Here is an 18,131-nt window from a genome sequence, read left to right as displayed (position 1 = left end):
ACTGTAGGAAGTGCTGTGAACATTTTAAAGCAGCACCCTCCAGTGATTCAGAAGCGCAAGGAGGGGGTAGACAGTGTGTTTGTATCAATTGGTAAAAGAATTCTTCTAGCAGCCAATTACTAAAACGGATCAGCTGAAATGCCAGGAGAAAATCTATTCAGTGCTAAGAAGCCTGGTTGGATGACCAGTTCAAAAACCAAGAAGAAGACTCTGGGTACTTGGCTATCAAAAATTCTCTTTTTTATTTAAATGTTCATAACCAAAAACCTTTCTTGGATTTAAAAAAAAAGTCAAACAAAATAGAACATAACCACCAAAATGGGTTCTGGATAAATAATATAATTCTATTCCCCATTTTCAATTTTCATCTTCTTCAGTGGTATTATTTCAAAAAAACTGTGTCTCTATGTTTTCGTTTCATATACTGTTTCCTGACAGGATTTTCAATGCCTGCGAGCTGTTAGAAAACCTCCTTGAACTTTCTGAGCCGTCAGGACACAGTATATGAAACACTTGAAAACAGAGAGACACAAGTTTTTGAAATGATACCACTGAATAAGATGAAAATTGAAAATGGGGATTAGAATTATATTATTTATCTGGAACCCATTTTGGTGGTTATATCATACTTTGTTTGACTTTTTTTTTAAATCCATGGTTATGAACATTTAAATAAAAAAGAAAATTTAGGATAGCCAAGTTACTAAAGCAGAATTTGAAAACACAGCTGTAGTCTGGCGATCAATTGTAATTCCAGGTGAACTCCAGACTCTACCTGGAGGTTGGGAACCCTCCACCCACTGCAGCATCCCTTGTCTCTCACCTGAGGCTCCCCTGTCTCCGCTTGCTTCTCCCTCCGCTGGAACTCCTCGGCCAGGGCCACCGCCTGGGAGCAGGTCTCCGGCCCGCCTTCCCTCACCCAGCTCTGGACCTTGGCCGGAAGGATGCTGAGGAACTGCTCCAGGATCAGGAGCTCCAGGATCTGCTCCTTGGTGTGCCGCTCGACCTTCAGCCACCGGCGGCAGAGCTCCTGGAGCCGGCTGTGCGCCCCTCTCGGCCCGTCGTCTTCCTGGTAGCAGAAGCGGCGGAAGTGCTGGCGCTGTTTCTCCCTGCGGAGGGCATCCCCTCGCAAGATGGCCGCCTTCACCTTCGCGTAGTCCCCCTTGTCCCTCCCGTCCAAGCCACCGAAGGCCCACTCGGCCTGCCCGCTGAGGGCCGGGAGGAGCCGGGCCACCCACTCCCCCTGGGGCCACCTGCAGGCTTTGGCCACTTGCTCGAAGGAGGCCAAGAAAGCCTTGGCGTCGTCCCAGGGCGCGCTCTCCTCCGGGAGTGGTGGGATTCCCCTGCCCGAGTGAGGAGACTCCACTTCCTTCAGGAACTGCTGCCACTGAGTCTCCCAGCACTGGAGCAGGCCTTCCCCGGGTTCTTGTTTCACCTTCTGCTGCTCCGGTGTCCTGCTGGAGAATTCCCTGAGGCTCCCAGATTGGAGGACATGAGGGGTTTGGCCTGGTCCGTCCAGCATGTCCACCGTTTTGAGGCCCAGTGGCTCCTCCATTTTCAAGCCAGCAATACCTTTGCAGCCCCTCACGGTCTCCCCTTCGATGCAAGAGGAAGATACAGAGGAGATTGTGGAATTTGGAGGAGGGGGAGGCAGTCCTTCTCTCTGGCGGAAAGAGACAGGGGAAAAGAGCAAGCGTTAGCAAGACGTGAACGTGGGAAGCTATCTTTGCCAGAAGAGGTTTCCTGGAGATCTTGACTGTGCAGTTTTTGATCATCTGTTTTAGCAGTTCTCCCCACTCCAAGCACCTACGGCTTGAACATGTCTGGTGTCTGTTTCAACACTGACCCTCAGAAGATGTTAACGGTACCCTTCTCATGTCTGTCAGCAAAATATGTGCGCTTAAGATGGTGAAAATGTTCACATTACCATTCTCAACTGGTTGTCATTTGTGGTTGACCCAATTTCGAGAAAACTGATGCAGGCACAAGTGATTCTTATGGTGAAATTAATTATGTTAATGAGTCGACTCTGAAGCATTATGGTCATTCCAAACAGTGCTGCTTCCCCCCCCCCTCCACACACACACACAGACACACTTTTTCATAGCGAAACCTTCTGCAGACTTTTTGGGGGAATATTCCAAGTTGAGCACTATAGAGCTAAATCAATATAGAAGAGAAGAGCTGGATTTCTGTACGCTGCTTTCCACAGCATGAAGGAGTCTCAAAGCAGCTTACAATCCTCTCCCCACAACAGACACCCTGTGAAGGAGGTGAAGCCGAGAGAGCTCTGCGAGAACTGGGACTGACCCAAGGTCACCCAGATGGCTGCATGTGGAGGAGCGGGAAATCAAACCCTCCAGATTAGAGGCAGCCAAGCTTAGTGGAGTCAGAGCATCTCACTGGTGCCACTGTAGCAATTATGCGCTGCTTGGATTTAGCACCTCAGCACTCAAATGAGACGATTCCCAAAAGGTCTACAGAAGATCACGTGACCAAAAAGGGCAGGGGGGAGGAAGCAGCAGTGGCTCAGGAGCATTGTTACTGTCTTATGTATTGATTTTTGTTTTTATCGACTTATTGTAAACCATCCCAGGCTCGCTACACTGTGAAAGGTGGTGAATAAACACTGTAAATAAAATAAAAGAAAGAAAGAAGTGGAAGGAAGAGGGAGAAAATGTAAGAAAGCCGTTTCATAAGGAGGTTTATATGAACAGGTGAAATAAATCCTGTGAGCAGCTGGTTACTGAAACACGTCTGTCTGAAATGAGAGGAAAAACCCATTAGCAACCAATCCATACAACGGAATCAGTGTGAAGGCAGCTTGAAACCAAAGGCCTCACTTTTCCCAACTTGCATCAATGGGAACACCTGGCTCCTCCACCCCATAACTCTGCCCCAGCGGTTGCCCTCTGAAGTCACTGTTTTCTCACGGGGAACCAATCGCTGTTGTCTGGAGACGAACTACTGTGAGCTTTTAAAAATGTTCTAAATTGGCCCGGCCCTGACATGGGTTGACCGCCTCTGTCCGAACTTCAGAGCTGAGCTTCCAGCTCTAGGTTGGGAAATACCTGGAGATTTGGTGGGGGCAAAACCCACGCTGGGTGAGGATTCGGGGAGAGGAGAGACGTCGCAAGGTTTAATACCACACAGTTCCCTCCATCTGGAGCAGCAGTTTTCTCCAGGGAAATTGATGGTCATTGCCTGGAGATAATGTATTATAGCAGCAGATCCCCAGGTGCCACTCCCCTCCCTCCTTGACCCTGTAAAACAAAATACCTGCGCACCTAGACAATCAGCATGTCAGGGTTAGGACCTCCCTCCCTGACACACTCCCTTTCTGTGTGCAGGGAGGCTAGCCAATTCTGCCTGAGGGCCCAGCCCTGTTGATTTTTTAGTCTGAGTTTTGTATTGTTGCAAACTTTCTCCTTTACCCAATTTCTCCTCCTCCTTTTAACTCACCCAATGTCCCAGAATCAGGATTCTCCCTTTGCAGCCCTGATACGAAACTCTGTCTACTAACTGCAGGGTAAAGAAGGGTCCAAAAACACAGACCCAAATAAAAATAAAATCCAGTTTTCGGCAGGAGGGGGAAAGAAGGCAGAACAGGAAGAGGGGTTTCCACTGTTTACATCCTGGATCAGCTCTGACCACTTCCCTTTTGCCCGCTCTAGGAATTCCATCCACAATGGAAATTTATAGTTTTAACTACTGAAAGTTCAATTCCTTCTACGAACATCAGAACTTGTGTCTTCTTGTCACTGAACATTTCATTTATTTAGCAAATGGTCTCTCCACAAACCTGATGGAGTTGGCTCACAAAACAAGAACAAGATGACCCAATAAGCACAAGAAGTGGTGATATTAAACTATTTGGGGTTTCAAAAAACACATTTCATGGAAGAAGTTCTATTTCATAGAATCATAGAGTTGGAAGGGGCCATAGAGGCCATCTAGTCCAACCCCCTGCTCAACGCAGGATCAGCCCTAAGCATCCTAAAGCAGGATTTCTTGCCCTATCGGTCGAAATTCAGTGGCCAGCTCTCTCCGTATTGAGTCTATTTTTTTGGACATATATTGTTGGACGGTTTCTTTCAGCATAGATGTTAAATCAATGCCTGCAGATAGATCAAGATGGGGAGCTGTGTTAGTCTATCTGTAGCAGTTACAGGAGCAAGGGTCAGAGGGATGCCAGCCTCCAGGGGAGACCTGGGGATCCCCCAGAGTCACAACTCCTCTCCAGGCTGCAGCTCCCCTGGAGAAAGGGGCTGTTCCTGGGGGGGACAGACTCTGTGGCATTGTTCCCCACTGGTGCCCGTGTCCTCCCAGGCTTCACCCCCAAATCTTCAAAAATTTCCCAACCTAGATCTGGCAGCTCTGCTCCCCTCTCTCCGGCTGGTGGTCAGGCTGCCATGGCATTCTCTAGGGACCAGCTTTGCCTGCCCAGAGGGAGGGACAGGCAGAGCCTTAATTCTGATTAGAGATGTCCTAGTCCTTCCGAGGGATCCCCCGCTATTAGCACTCCTCTCCAGACTAAAGTGGTCAGTTTCCCTGGAGAAAACGGATGCTTGCCAGGGTGCGCTCCCGATCATGTCACTCCACTCAGGTCCCTTCCCTGCCCCAACTCTTGCCCAGGAGGCCACCCCCAAAGGCTCCAGGCACTTCCCGGCCCACAGCTGGCCGTCCAAGTCCTGGAGCACCTTAAAGATGAGCACACTCTGAGGCAGGGGAGGAGCTTTCCCTCCGTTTTACCCTCACCCCAAGCACCCTGCAAGGTAGGTCAGGCCAAGAAGTCGCAACTAGCCAAAGGCCACAGTACGAGGATCCATGGCAAAATGGGGATCCAGGCCCAATTTATTCTACCCTCTCTCAACCTTTTCACCATTGAGAAACCCCTGAAACATTCTTCAGACTTTAGAACAGGGGTAATCAAACTGCGGCCCTCCAGATGTCCATGGACTACAATTCCCAGAAGCCCTTGCCAGCGAATGCTGGCAGGGGCTTCTGGGAATTGTAGTCCATGGACATCTGGAGGGCCGCAGTTTGACTACCCCTGCTCTAGAGGAACCCCAGAAGTGGCACAATTTTGCAGAATATGGTGGGAAGCAGAGCTGTGGATATGCCCACCCAGGGCCCCTCCCTTTTCCTCCCCCTCCAGGTCTGTCATTGGCTATTCTGGGAGGGGCGGGTGTGTCAACATGAGCATATACGGTCTTGTTGTTATTGTTAGGTGCAAAGTCATGTCCGACCCATCGCGACCCCATGGACAATGATCCTCCAGGCCTTCCTGTCCTCTACCATTCCCGAGAGTCCATTTATGGTCATATCACTCAACTAAATGTTTTAACACATTTTTAAAACAATTAATTCCCACCCATTTTGGAAACCCTTCCAGGGCGGTCAAGAAGCCCCTGGGTTTCACAAAACCCTGATCCAGAACGGCCGATCTAGTCTGACCACAATACCACCAGCATCCCTGGGTTAGTCAGCTGAATTCAAGCACTTCCACCCACACTAAATAAAGCACTTTTGATGCATTGGCAACTGGATTTTACTGCGCAAAATCCAAAAAATTGAACAGCCTAAGGGCTCCCAAGGCATGTCCTCAGCATCCTGGTGTTAATCCTAGATTTAGGATTTTAAAAATTCAGGCCATTTTCCTGATATCAAGCTTTCCTGATATCTCTCCTCTCTTCTTCATTAAGTTGTTTTATCTTCCCAATAAAGCCGTTTTATTCTTTAAGCAGCCAGTGCATATTTAAACTCTGCCAGCACATGTGTGTAAGATGAATCTCCCGTCAGTGTAAGAACAGTGGCGATGATCCCCCAAACAGCTCTGCTGGACAGGTCCCAACGGAGAGCAAGAAACCGGAAGGAAAACAGCCCTGCTTCTAGGCCGCCAGCCCACTTTTGGACCACCTCTTTATTTACACCGACAGCCCAGCCAAAAAGAAGACACACAAAGTACGTGAAATCTACAGTCAGCGTTCCGTTTGACTCTGGCAAAATGAGCAGCCAATACGGAAGGAAACTTTGGGAGACGAAATTCGTACAATGAGCCAGAGATGCCTCCAGAGCCTCTGCCATGACAGCTCATCTCTCCGCTGCAGAGATCAATTCCTCTGGCGAAAGGGGCTGCTTGGAGCTGCACCCTCCTGAGACCCCCCGTCCTCCCCGGGATCCAGTACACCCCCCCCTCTCCAGTCTGAGCATATAAATAGGATTTGCCAGCTCCAGACAGGGCAATTGCTGCAGTTGGAGGGCAACTCTTGCAACTGGAGGGCAATCATCTCTAGGTCCCACCTGGAGGTTGGCACCCTTACCCCAACGAAGACTCAGTAAGCATTCTCAGAGAAGTGACCACCTCTTTCCTTGTGGCTTTCATTTCTTCCGTGCTGCCATAGCGTCACCAATCAATGACTTGATTTATATCCGCCATAGATGCAATCGGAAGCCTCTTATGCTCTTCTTTCTCGTGTATCTCATATTCTTTTTCCTTGTTTTTGTGTTCAAAATCTAACGGGAGAGATTGCTGTGTGAACCCCGCAGCCCCATACTGCTTGCCTTGAAATATGGCCAACAACAAAGAACGTCCAGTTCGGAGCGGTTATGTAAAAGCCCCCAACGGTCATCACGGCAGTCGTGGTTGGCTTTGGGAAGAGTCCAGCCGTGCCTGGAAACACCAGCCGTGGCTCCGCCTTCCATGTTATCGAGAGGGAACTGAGCCAAGCAGTTTGAGGCAGAACAGACTTTGCAGGGAGGGTTACCACCCTTTAGTTGGGGCCTGGAGACCTCCCCGGATTACAACTGATCCCCAGGTGATGAGATCAATTCCCCTGGAGAAAAAGGCATTTTTGGACAGCGGACCCTATGGTATTATATACCAGTGAGGCCCCTCCCCTCTTCCAACCCTGCCCACCTGAGGGTCAAAAAACCCTTCCCCCCCCCAAATCTCCAGGTATTTCCAGTATGGCGTTGATAGCCTTATTTGCAGGGGGCTGCTTGGCTAGAACCCGTGCCGTCACGGATCACTCTACCACCCCTTGTCTGCAAATGTAGGTAGGTAGGAAACACGGGGAGAGGTTCCAGGCCGGTGGAGAAATTCATTGTGGAGTTTACGAGTGAAACCTGCTTCATCCTGTTTGCTGATCTTGCAAACCACATAGGGCTGCCAACCTCCAGGCAGTGGCTGGGGATCTCTTGAGATTACAGCTCATCTCCAGAAAACAGTGGTGGGTTCGCCTAGAGAAAACATCCCCTTTGGAAAGTGACCTCTATGACATTTTACCCCATGGAAGTTGCTCTGCTCCCCAAACCCTGTCCTCCTCAGGCCCCACCCCCCAAGGTATCTCCCAACCCAGAGCTGGCTGGCAATCTGAAAGCCAGGGGTCCCCATCCTGCTGCCCATGGTCACCAGTTGCGTGCCAATATGTTTTTAAATAACACATTCCTTTAAAAAGTCTTTCTGATAAACAAAGTTTCGGCCTGCGAGCCTGCAGAGTTTTTCTGAGAGTTACACATTGTCTCACCCCCTCTGACATTTTGTCATTGGCTCCGCCTCCTGGGGCAGCCATTGCACCCACGACCCTGTGTCAGAATTCCAGAGGCGTTTGCACGCTCAAAAAAGGTCATAAACATCTGTGTGAACCTTTAACAGTCACAGCAGCACAATCCCTGAAGGGCAGGAAGTTCAAGCCATTAAATACTTCACAGGTCAGAAGCAGCCGCTATAATTGTGCACCAAGACTGTGACTCCTTCCCAGATCAGTTCTCTGAGATCCTGTCTCCATCAGGGATGAAAACTGGGACATGAGTACTGCAAAGCATGCCCTGTTCTACTTGTTAGAATATGCAAGAACTGCACTGTACATATGAAGAAGAGGAGATGTGTATTTAGCATATTTAGATAAGGAATGTCCTGGTATTTTTTTTCCAAGTAATCTCCTGCTGGGCGCAATTGGAGACTCCCACTCCTTTGAGCACAAGTTCCTCCCTGATTGCCTCCAGATGAACAGTTGGTCAGTTAAACTGTTAGGACTATCCCTTTCCCCTCTCTCTGAACAAAATTGTCTCAATTTGCAATAAAGCTATTTATTCTGTAAGCAGTTGGTGCTCTAGTCCTTTGCCTATTTAGTCCTCTGCCTACACTGCTGAGCTATGTGGCTTCCCATTCCCAATTATGTAGCAAGGAATGACATTAAACAAAAATCTTTAGGCTAGATATCAGAAAAAAAATTTCACAGTCAGAGTCGTTCAGCAGTGGAATAGGCTGCCTAAGGAGGTGGTGAGCGCCCCCTCACTGGCAGTCTTCAAGCAAAGGTTGGATACACACTTTTCTTGGACGCTTTAGGATGCTTTGGGCTAATCCTGCGTTGAGCAGGGGGTTGGACTAGATGGCCTCTATGGCCCCTTCCCACTCTATGATTCTATGAGCTTCTCTCAAACACAGGGCCTTTGGCGCCCACACCAGTTACTTGATGATTAATGTGAACACTTCCATGTGGGTTTTTTCGTGCTTTGCGAGGTGCTTTTGCCGATGGAAGCCCTTCCCACAGGCAGGGCAGTGGTGTGGCTTCTCTCCCGTGTGCGTCCGGTGGTGTATGACCAAGTCGGCGTTACGGGCAAAGCATTTCCCACAGACAGTGCATTTATGCGGCCTCTCCCCAGAATGAGTCTTGCTGTGTAAAATGAGGTACGACTTGCAAGTGAAGCCCTTCCCACACGTCGGGCACTCGTAAGGTTTCTCCCCGGTGTGGATCCGCTCGTGGACGATCAGGTGCGACTTTGAGCCGAAGCATTTCCCGCAGGCCGAGCACTTGAAAGGTCTCTCCCCGGTGTGGATCCGCTCGTGGATGATCAGGTGCGAATTGCAACTGAAGCGCTTCCCGCAGACGGGGCACTTGTAAGGGTTGTCCCCGGTGTGGGACCTCTCATGCGCAATGCGGTGGGAGCTCTGCGTGAAGGTTTTCCCGCAGAAGGAGCATTTGAAGGGCTTCTCCCCGGTGTGGGTCCTCTCATGCCTAGCGATCTCCGAATTGCTACTGAAATTCTTCCCGCAGATGGTGCAGTCGAACGGCCTCCCTTCGGCGTGGTTCCTTTCGTGCAGCGTCAGGAGAGAGGGCTGTGGGAAGCCCTTCCCACAGTGTGAACAGGTGTACAGGTCCTTTCTGGTGTGGACCCTCCTGTGGTGGACGAGACCTATACAGGTACGGAAATGTTTCCCGCACTGCGTGCATTCGTATGGCTTCTCCCCAGTGTGGGTTCTCCCGTGCGCGACGAGGCGAGAGCTCTGGCTGAAGGCCTTCCCACAGAAGGAGCACTTGTGGGGCTTCTCTTCTCTGTGAAGCTGCTGATGCCTCCTCAGGTGGTCCTTGCGGCTCAGGCGCTTCCCGCACTCGGCACACTGAAAGGGCGTGTCCTGATTATAGACCCGTTTGCGTTTAGGAAGAGCTGAGCCTCCTTTGAAGCCTTCCTGTGGTGTGGGGCACGTCTCTCCCCTGGGGTGGAGGAGGGCTTCACTGAGGGCCTTGTCAGTCCCACCGAGAACGGACTTGCTCATTCTTCTCCTCCGCTGCTTCCTCGGGCTGCTTCTCAAGGGGCTTCCTGGCGGCTTCCTGGGAGCGCACGGATTCTGAGACAGTTGTTCGTCCTTCTGGAAGACGTTCTCTGCCATCCTTCTTTGGGACGGCCCCACTGGCTTGACTTGCTCAGGAGGGCCCAACATCCTCGCTTCCCCGTAAACGGCTGGGATGGAATAAGCAAACGGAAAGGTGTTAGAATAGGGGAGATCTGTGGTAGGGTTGGGCACTTCGGCGCCCAAAGCAGCTGTTCGCGCCCGAAGCAGCCAGTGCGATGGCACAGGAGGGGACGGGGGGGCTACCCACACAAGAGACTTCAATGTCCCTCCATTAGCCCCAGGGGGTGGGGGGTGGGGGGGGGGAGCGGTTCTTACCCAGATACGCAACGTTTGCAAAATTCCCCTGCATGATCTCTGAGTGTAGAGCTCTTTGGTCCTGATCCAGCAGGGCCCACTCCTCCTCGGTGAAGCGCACGGCTACCTCCTCAAAGGTGACGAGGCCCTGAAAGAAGAAAATATCCCACTTTTTTAAAAAATGAAGATTTCATTTCCCCCCCCCCCCCAATGTTTAAGAAACTGCCTTGGGGGGGAACAGCGTCTAGCCTGGAGATGGCAACAGGACACTGTAGACCAAACCGTGCGGTTGCATTCTAGAAGAAGTCGAAGATGAAGAAGACTTGGTTTTATATCCCGCTTTTCGTGTCCAGCGAGGTAGGTGGGGCGGGGAGAGCTCTAACAGCTCTGTGAGAACGGAACTATCAGGACTGTGACTGGCCTAAGGTCACCCCAGATGGCTGCATGTGGAGGAGGAGTGGGGAAGCAAACCTGGCTCACCAGATTAGAAGCCACCACTCTTAACCACGACACTAGGCTGGCTCTACAAAGCAAACCCAGCTACGAAGTCTGCCCAGTACACCTTGGCCTCCACTCCTGCTGGCCACGTCTCTCAGAAGAAGGCAGAGGGAGGTGTCTCCTTCTGGCTCCTGCTGTCTGAGGAGGGACCTCACCAGGAGTTCTCTGGGAAGATGGGCCTGGAAGACCGTCCATTTGCACCCATGAGATCTGCCTTGGGTTGACAGGTCACCCTTGGCCGGTGCGGGGTGGGGGGGGCAGGACAGGTAGGTAGTCTCCAGGTAGTTGGGCAATGGCACCTGGGTGAACAGGGACCTCAGTGGAATGGAAGGCTGCAGTTCTCCCGGGGAACTGATCTCTGGAGACGAGCTGAAATTCCGGGGATCCCCAGGCCCCATCTGGAGGCTAGCATCCCTGGCCAGTTTGGTGTAGTGGTTAGGAGTGCGGACTTCTAATCTGGCATGCCAGGTTCAATTCTGCACTCCCCCACATGCAGCCAGCTGGGTGACCTTGAGCTCGGCAAAGCACTGATAAAACTGTTCTGACCGAGCAGGAATATCAGGGCTCTCTCAGCCTCACCCACCCCACAGGGGGTCTGTTGTGGGGAGAGGAATGGGAAGGCAACTGTAAGCCGCTTTGAGCCTCCTTCGGGTAGGGAAAAGTGGCATCTAAGAACCAACTCCTCTTCTCCTTCAGTGATATCAGGGCTCTCTCAGCCTCACCCACCTCACAGGGTGTCTGTTGAGGGGAGAGGAAAGGGAAGGTGACTGTAAGCCGCTTGGAGCCTCCTTCGGGTAGAGAAAAGCGGCATATAAGAACCAACTCTTCTCCTTCTTCTAGCTCTCCCACTGAACTATGGCCCATTGCTGCCCACGGGTGCCATTCAGCCTCTCACCTGTTGCTCGAGAAACATCACAAAATCCTCGGCCGCGGCTACCGCTTGGGCACAGGTCTCCGGTTCGCATTCCCTGACCCAGCTCTGCATTTCTCCCGGGAGGACTGCCAGGAAGTGCTCCAAGACAAACTGGTCCAAGATCTCCTCCTTGCTGCATTCCTCGGGTCTGAGCCACGCGTGGCAGAGGTCACGGAGCCTGGCACAAGCCCTCTGTGGCCCTTCAGCCTCATGGAAGTGGAACTGCCGGAAGCGCCGGCATTGCATCTCTGATTCGGCGGCCACCCTCGGAAGAACGGCGGTGTCTGCGGTTGCCTTTCCTGTGTCCGGACGGCCAACGTCTCCCACCACACCAGGGGGACTTCTGACCTGGCTCATGCCTTTCTCTCTCAATGTTTTCTCGTTCATCTCCATTCTGAAATCCTGCCGCTGGTCCAGCCCAGTCTGAAGTGGGTCTCCCAAGAACGCCGCCAGCAACTTCTCTGCAGGTGTCTCGCCTCCTTGGACCGCTCCCACCTCTCCTCCTTAGAGACCTTACAAATCCCTGCTGTTCTCTGTCCATGTGGGGGAAATCACAATGACTCCAAAAGGGCACATCCGCTGGCCCGGCAGCCTCTACTGCTAGCCATGCTGAGGAATCGTGCCCAGGAGACGCTCCTTGTGAGTAGCAGCTTTTTCCTGTGGGGAAAAGACAATAAGATTAAACACAGTGAATTGTCAAAGGCTTTCAGGAACGGAGTCAGTGGGTGGTTTTGGGTTTGCCAGGGCTGTGTGTCCAATGGAGTCTGGTAGCTTTGGCCCCTGACATTTTCCAGTGACTGTGGCTTCAGAGGTAGGACAACTACTATAGTCTTATGCAGGGAAGTGAATGAAATTCACAAGCACCAATACAGTTTCAACAAAAAAGAAGAGAGTCTGAAAATCAATAAAACCTGGATGCCAGCCCTATAAAACATCAGAATTAAAAACAACGGGACTCTAAAAACTCCTCACAATGTTTCATTAGATACCTTAACTAATGGACTTTTAAATGAGTTTCATCCACAGACAGGGAAAATTTCCCAATGACTTGCTAATGAACTCCACCCAGACACATGGGGGGAAACTTCCTAATGTACTTGCTGATGAACTCTAAGTGGACACCGGAAAAGCACTTCCTCGTGCCAGTCCATCCCCTGGGAGACTCCCAGATAAGACATGTGATGCGTTACACACCACACCTAGAATAGTAAATGAATTGCCCAGTAAATAAATCCACACACTTCACTCTTTGGCATGTAGAAGTTCCCATCTTGCTGAGTCCTACTTCTGAAGATGCCAGCCCCAATTCCTGGTGAAGCGACGGGGACTAAAACTACCAGACTACGGCCACACAGCCCAGAAATCCCACGACAACCAATTAAACATGATGTCGGAATGCGCATGATTTAACAGCACACAAATTACATCCTGCAGGGGGGCGTTGGGGGAGCTATGCAGGTAGCAGATTCAGATCAGCAGATTTTCAAATATTCCCCTCCTAGGTCTTGACTGGTTCAGCTGGAGGCTTCCTCCTCCGTTGACTACACTTCCTGCACTTCTCAGAAGGGCTCTCCGCCTCCCCCTCCTCACTGGGTGTCTTTTTAGGGGAGATTCAAGAGGATGGGCAGGCTGGTCTGAAGTAGCACTTCAAATCTTGTTGTGGGGAGAGGAAGGGAAGGCGATTGGAAGCCGCTTTGAGGCGCCTTCAGGCAGTGGAAAGTGGGGTATAAAAACCCACTCTTCTTCTTCTTGTGGCTCATCAATACATGCTTACCCAGTTATAAGCTGTGCTGCTGCATCTGTGCATCTCAAAGTGTAACAAGCGTTTTCTCAAAGGCAGGGCCCGGGCATCTCCCAAAATTACGAGGCTACCTCCTGACCATAAAATCTCAGTTGCCCTGGAGGAAACGGCGGCTTCGGAGGAGGAAATAAATGGCAGGAGGGTCTCCTGAGGCCCCTGCCCTGCCCTGCCCCAGATCACCCCCAAATTGCCACGAATTTCTCAGCCCAGAGTGGGCAAGCTTAGTCGGGATGCCAGCCTCCAGGTGAGACCTCGAGATCCTCTGGATTGACAGATATTCTTTCCCCGGGGAAAAGGGCTGCTTGGGAGGGAGGCTCCTGTCCTCCCCAGGCCCCGCCTCTGAATCTCCAGGAATTGGCACCCCTACCCCTGAGACCCGGAGCCTGGGGAGGGAAAAGGGCCTCAGTGGGGCACAGAGGCCAAAGGCTTCCTCCCCAGAGCTGCCACTGTCCCTTAAAGGAAACAGATTTCTGCAGTCTGCAATTTGGGGGGTTCCCCAGGTCCCACCTGGAGGCTGGCATCCTGGTGCAGCCGTCCCACCCAGCTCCAGCCTTTTGGGAGAGGGAGAAACATGCCTTGGTTGGCTCCCCCCCCCCCCATGCATCCTTTTGTCAGCCTCACACGCCAAAGCTCCTACTCACAGAAACCCACCGGAAGCTTGCCTTAAGAGTGGCCAGACAGATGTTCGGTTTCGGAAGGGTCTCTCTCCTCCTGCTCCCCTGAAATCCTCTTTCAGCACCAGAAACGCCCAGGGCTGCATCTGGCACCTCCTCTGCCTAAGGCCTGGGGTCCAGGCACTGAGCTACGGATCCTCTCCTGGCCAGGCCCCCCTTGTTCCGTGCCCCACTGTTCTCCCCCCTCCCCACCGACCTTTTCCAGCAGCCGCTCTGCCCCTTCCCTTCGGGCTGTCTATTGTTCAGTGGCGTCACTGGGCCCTTCCACAGCTCTCTGCAGATGCCACCTACTGGAAGCTGACCGGGTGCAGCGTGTCCCTCGCAGGCTGTTTGTTCCCCAGGAAAACATGCCTGGATTGAAAGGACCATTTCCTGGACTTCTCTGTTTGGTGTCGTAGTTAGGAGTGCGGACTTCTAATCTGGCTTGCTGGGTTCCATTCCGCGCCCCCCCCCCCCCACATGCAGCCAGCTGGGTGGCCTTGGGCTCGCCACGGCACTGATAAAACTCTTCTGACCGAGCAGTGATATCAGGGCTCTCTCAGCCTCACCCACCCCACAGGGTGTCTGTTGTGGGGAGAGGAAAGGGAAGGCGACTGTAAGCCGCTTTGAGCCTCCTTCAGGTAGGGAAAAGCGGCATATAAGAACCAACTCTTCTTCTTCTTCTCTTCCACATGACAGAGCATCACACCTGAAAAACGCACAAAGGCCAATAAGTGCTGACCTCAACAGAAAGAGGTTTCATCTGTGTTTAGAAGAAGTGTTGGTTTTTATACCCTGCTGTTCAGTGCCCCAAAGAGCCTCAAAGCAGCTCCCAGTTGCCTTCCCTGCCTCTTCCCTCAACAGGCACCCTGTGAGGTGGGCGGGCTTGAGAGAGCTCTGAGATAAACTGTTCACCCAGAACATCAGGACTGTGAGGAGCCCAAGGCCGCTGTAAAGACAAGGAGGGCTTATTTCATTGGAAACAGCCCTGTGATGATCTCTGAGCTCTCTCTGTTCTGCATCCCTGAGAGAAAGGGGCTTCCTGACGGCTTCAGCAGAAAGCCCAAATTCTTCACACCTGTTTTATCCAGTCCAGCTGGGTCTCATCAGGGGCATGTGGTCATTGCCCTTGCAGTGACCTCTAAGGGCAGTCAGGCTATAATTTGGGTCTGAGCTTTGAAAGGCAGGGGGGGAACATTCATGGGGAGATTGCAAAACTAGTGAAGAGAATCCGTCAGCCTGCCCAGTTAAAGGGGGAGTTTTACTCCAGATGGGAATTTGGTGGCCCTTTACTTTGAGTCACTGTTTATCTCTGCTACCTACTGTGGCCTAAAAGTATCTTTTACACCTAGCTTGGTCTCTGTGGGGATTTGTTTCGTTCTCCTTATCTTGTGGGAGCCCAGAAGGACTGTGCATTTTTACACTCCCCTGGCTTGGGGTGTTCTCCGGTGACCCGGCTGGCTGCACGTGGAGGAGCGGGAAACCAAACCCAGCTTGCCAGATCAGAAGATGCTGTTCTTAACCACCACACCACACCAGGTGCTCATAATACTGTGGAGAGCCAGTGAGGTGGAGTGTTTAAGAGCGGCAGCCTCTAACTTGGAGTCTGTTTCCCCACTTCTCCATGGGCAGCCAGCTAGGGGCATCCCCCCCCCCATTCTCCACATGCAGCCAGTGAGATGTCGTGGTTAAGAGTGGCAGCTTCTGATCTGGAGAGCCGGCTTTGATTCCCTGTTCCTCCACATGCAGCCAGCTGGGTGATCTTGGGCCAGTTCCTGTCCCATTAGAGCTTCTTCTTCTTCTTCTGATGTCAAGACAGAAAATGTCACAATGGGGGGGGGGGCCCAGGTCAGATATATTAAAGTTGGTCACTGGCTGGTCTGAAGACCTTGGGAGAGTCACACGCACTTTCAGCCCAACCTGCCTCACAGGGATGTTGTTTTGAGGATAAAATGGAGGGCTGGAGAATAACGCAAGGCCCTTTGGGTCCTCCTTGAGGGGAAAGCCACTGCCTGCCTGAGACCCTGCAGAACTGCTGCCGCCTGAGTAGACAATCCCAACCTTGGTAGAAGGAGGGTCTGGTTCTGCAGGAGGTGGTTTCATAGGTTCAAGCAGGGGGAACCAGGTGCATCCAGAGGCGTTCATCCCCCGAATTTCAGAGCCAGAAGGCAACACCGGAAAAGGCTTTGGGGGATTGGTTAGAGTGGCGGCCTCTAATCTGGGGAGCCGGGCTTGCTTCCCCGCTCCTCCACGTGCAGCCAGCTGGGTGACCTTGGGCCAGTCGCAGTTCTTTTAGAGGGGTGGTGGTAGTGGTGGTTCTTGTATTGTAAATGCTTTGTTTCCAGGTTAAAAGGATTGAATACAAATATATATTTTGAAATGTTTTCCACAAAAGGAAAAGAAAAATCCTCATCTAGTTTCTCCCCAGCTCTCCCAAGAGGTGATAAGGCTTTACCATGTTCCTCCTTAGCCCAGAGTCGACTGCAAGGCTGTGGGGATTTTCAAACTGCCTTCGTATTCCATTTTAGGGACAGGTTGCCTATGCAAAATTTATTGTCCTGTTCACATAAGCCCACTTGCGTCGGGTTAGCAAAGCATGGTTGAGCCACATTTGAGGAAACTGTCCTGCCCTCCTATTCTACCCTTTGTCATGCTTCTGAATTGTTATGGTGTGCTGCTTAAAGTGTCCATTGTGCTTCCTGCAATGCCCCTTCCCCCCCCCCTCACACACCTCTTTTGCAGCACAATCTTCCACAGATTTTTTTAAACATTCTAATATGAGCGCTATAGCACTACACCACTACATAGCACTTCAACGCTATAGCAGCCTTTCCATGGGGCTCCCTCAGCAGTGAAGAGCTATAGTGGTTGAGTGCTATAGCACTCCTATTAGAATGCTAAAGGAAGATCACATGTGGGAGGGAAGCAGCACTGTTTGAAATTACCATAGAGCTTGAGAGTCTGCTCATTAACGGAAGGAAATTCGCTGTATGAAACCCCCATCCCCAGATCGCTTCAGTCGAAATCAGGCTGGTGACAAATAACATCCAGTTTAGAAAGGTAATGTGAAAATCCCCCATGTTATTCTCTAAATAAGCTTCCGCTGTTCCTAGAAGGGCCTCTTGGGCTGAGCTTCCCATTGGCTGACAGCTGTCCTCCAGGGAAACCAGCCAGTGGGAATTTCCCATGTCAATTAAATATCCAGTGCACCCTCCCAGGGCTAAAAGGTGCCGTTTTGTCAGAGGGAAGATGAGCCATCCCTTTTAAAAATGTCCACTGCCCCTTTTCTCTATCGTTTCTAACCCGGGGATACCAGCTTTGAGAAGAAGGAACTCGATGTGTTCCCCAGTCACCATTCTGCCATAACGTAAAGACATGCTTTATTAGACGGCCATCTGATGGTTCCTCGTAAGACAGGCTTATTCACTGAAGTCAAAAACCTGGGTATGAGCTTTTGTGAGTCCCTGTTCTCCTTAAAGACTAACCAGATTTGTGGCAGGGTATGAGCTTTCATGAGTCCCTGTTCTCCTTAAAGTCTAACCAGATTTGTGGCAGGGTATGAGCTTTCGTGAGTCCCTGTTCTCCTTAAAGTCTAACCAGATTTGTGGCAGGGTATGAGCTTTTGTGAGTCCCTGTTCTCCTTAAAGACTAACCAGATTTGTGGCAGGGTATGAGCTTTTGTGAGTCCCTGTTCTCCTTAAAGACTAACCAGATTTGTGGCAGGGTATGAGCTTTGGTGAGTCCCTGTTCTCCTTAAAGACTAACCAGATTTGTGGCAGGGTATGAGCTTTGGTGAGTCCCTGTTCTCCTTAAAGTCTAACCAGATTTGTGGCAGGGTATGAGCTTTGGTGAGTCCCTGTTCTCCTTAAAGTCTAACCAGATTTGTGGCAGGGTATGAGCTTTGGTGAGTCCCTGTTCTCCTTAAAGACTAACCAGATTTGTGGCAGGGTATGAGCTTTTGTGAGTCCCTGTTCTCCTTAAAGTCTAACCAGATTTGTGGCAGGGTATGAGCTTTCGTGAGTCCCTGTTCTCCTTAGAGTCTAACCAGATTTGTGGCAGGGTATGAGCTTTCGTGAGTCCCTGTTCTCCTTAAAGACTAACCAGATTTGTGGCAGGGTATGAGCTTTCGTGAGTCCCTGTTCTCCTTAAAGACTAACCAGATTTGTGGCAGGGTATGAGCTTTTGTGAGTCCCTGTTCTCCTTAAAGACTAACCAGATTTGTGGCAGGGTATGAGCTTTTGTGAGTCCATGTTCTCCTTAAAGACTAACTCATGAAAGCTCATACCCTGCCACAAATCAGGTCAGCCTTTAAGATGCTACTGGACTCTTGCTCTT

General features: G+C 51.2%; 1 protein-coding gene across 1 annotated transcript in view; it reads right to left on the bottom strand.

Moving 5' to 3' along the window:
• Positions 1-18,131, bottom strand: part of LOC143833815 (uncharacterized) — a 40,967-nt gene that overhangs the window by 3,855 nt on the left and 18,981 nt on the right. The window contains 4 exon segments of the mRNA XM_077330041.1: positions 824-1,663; positions 3,463-3,624; positions 8,473-9,039; positions 9,196-9,356. Coding sequence (XP_077186156.1) covers positions 824-1,663; positions 3,463-3,624; positions 8,473-9,039; positions 9,196-9,356 — 1,730 coding nt within the window.

This window comes from Paroedura picta, chromosome 3 (assembly GCF_049243985.1).
Source record: "Paroedura picta isolate Pp20150507F chromosome 3, Ppicta_v3.0, whole genome shotgun sequence".
NCBI lineage: Eukaryota > Metazoa > Chordata > Lepidosauria > Squamata > Gekkonidae > Paroedura > Paroedura picta.
Note: the sequence above shows the minus strand (reverse complement) of the source record. Positions and strands in the feature narration are given on the sequence as shown.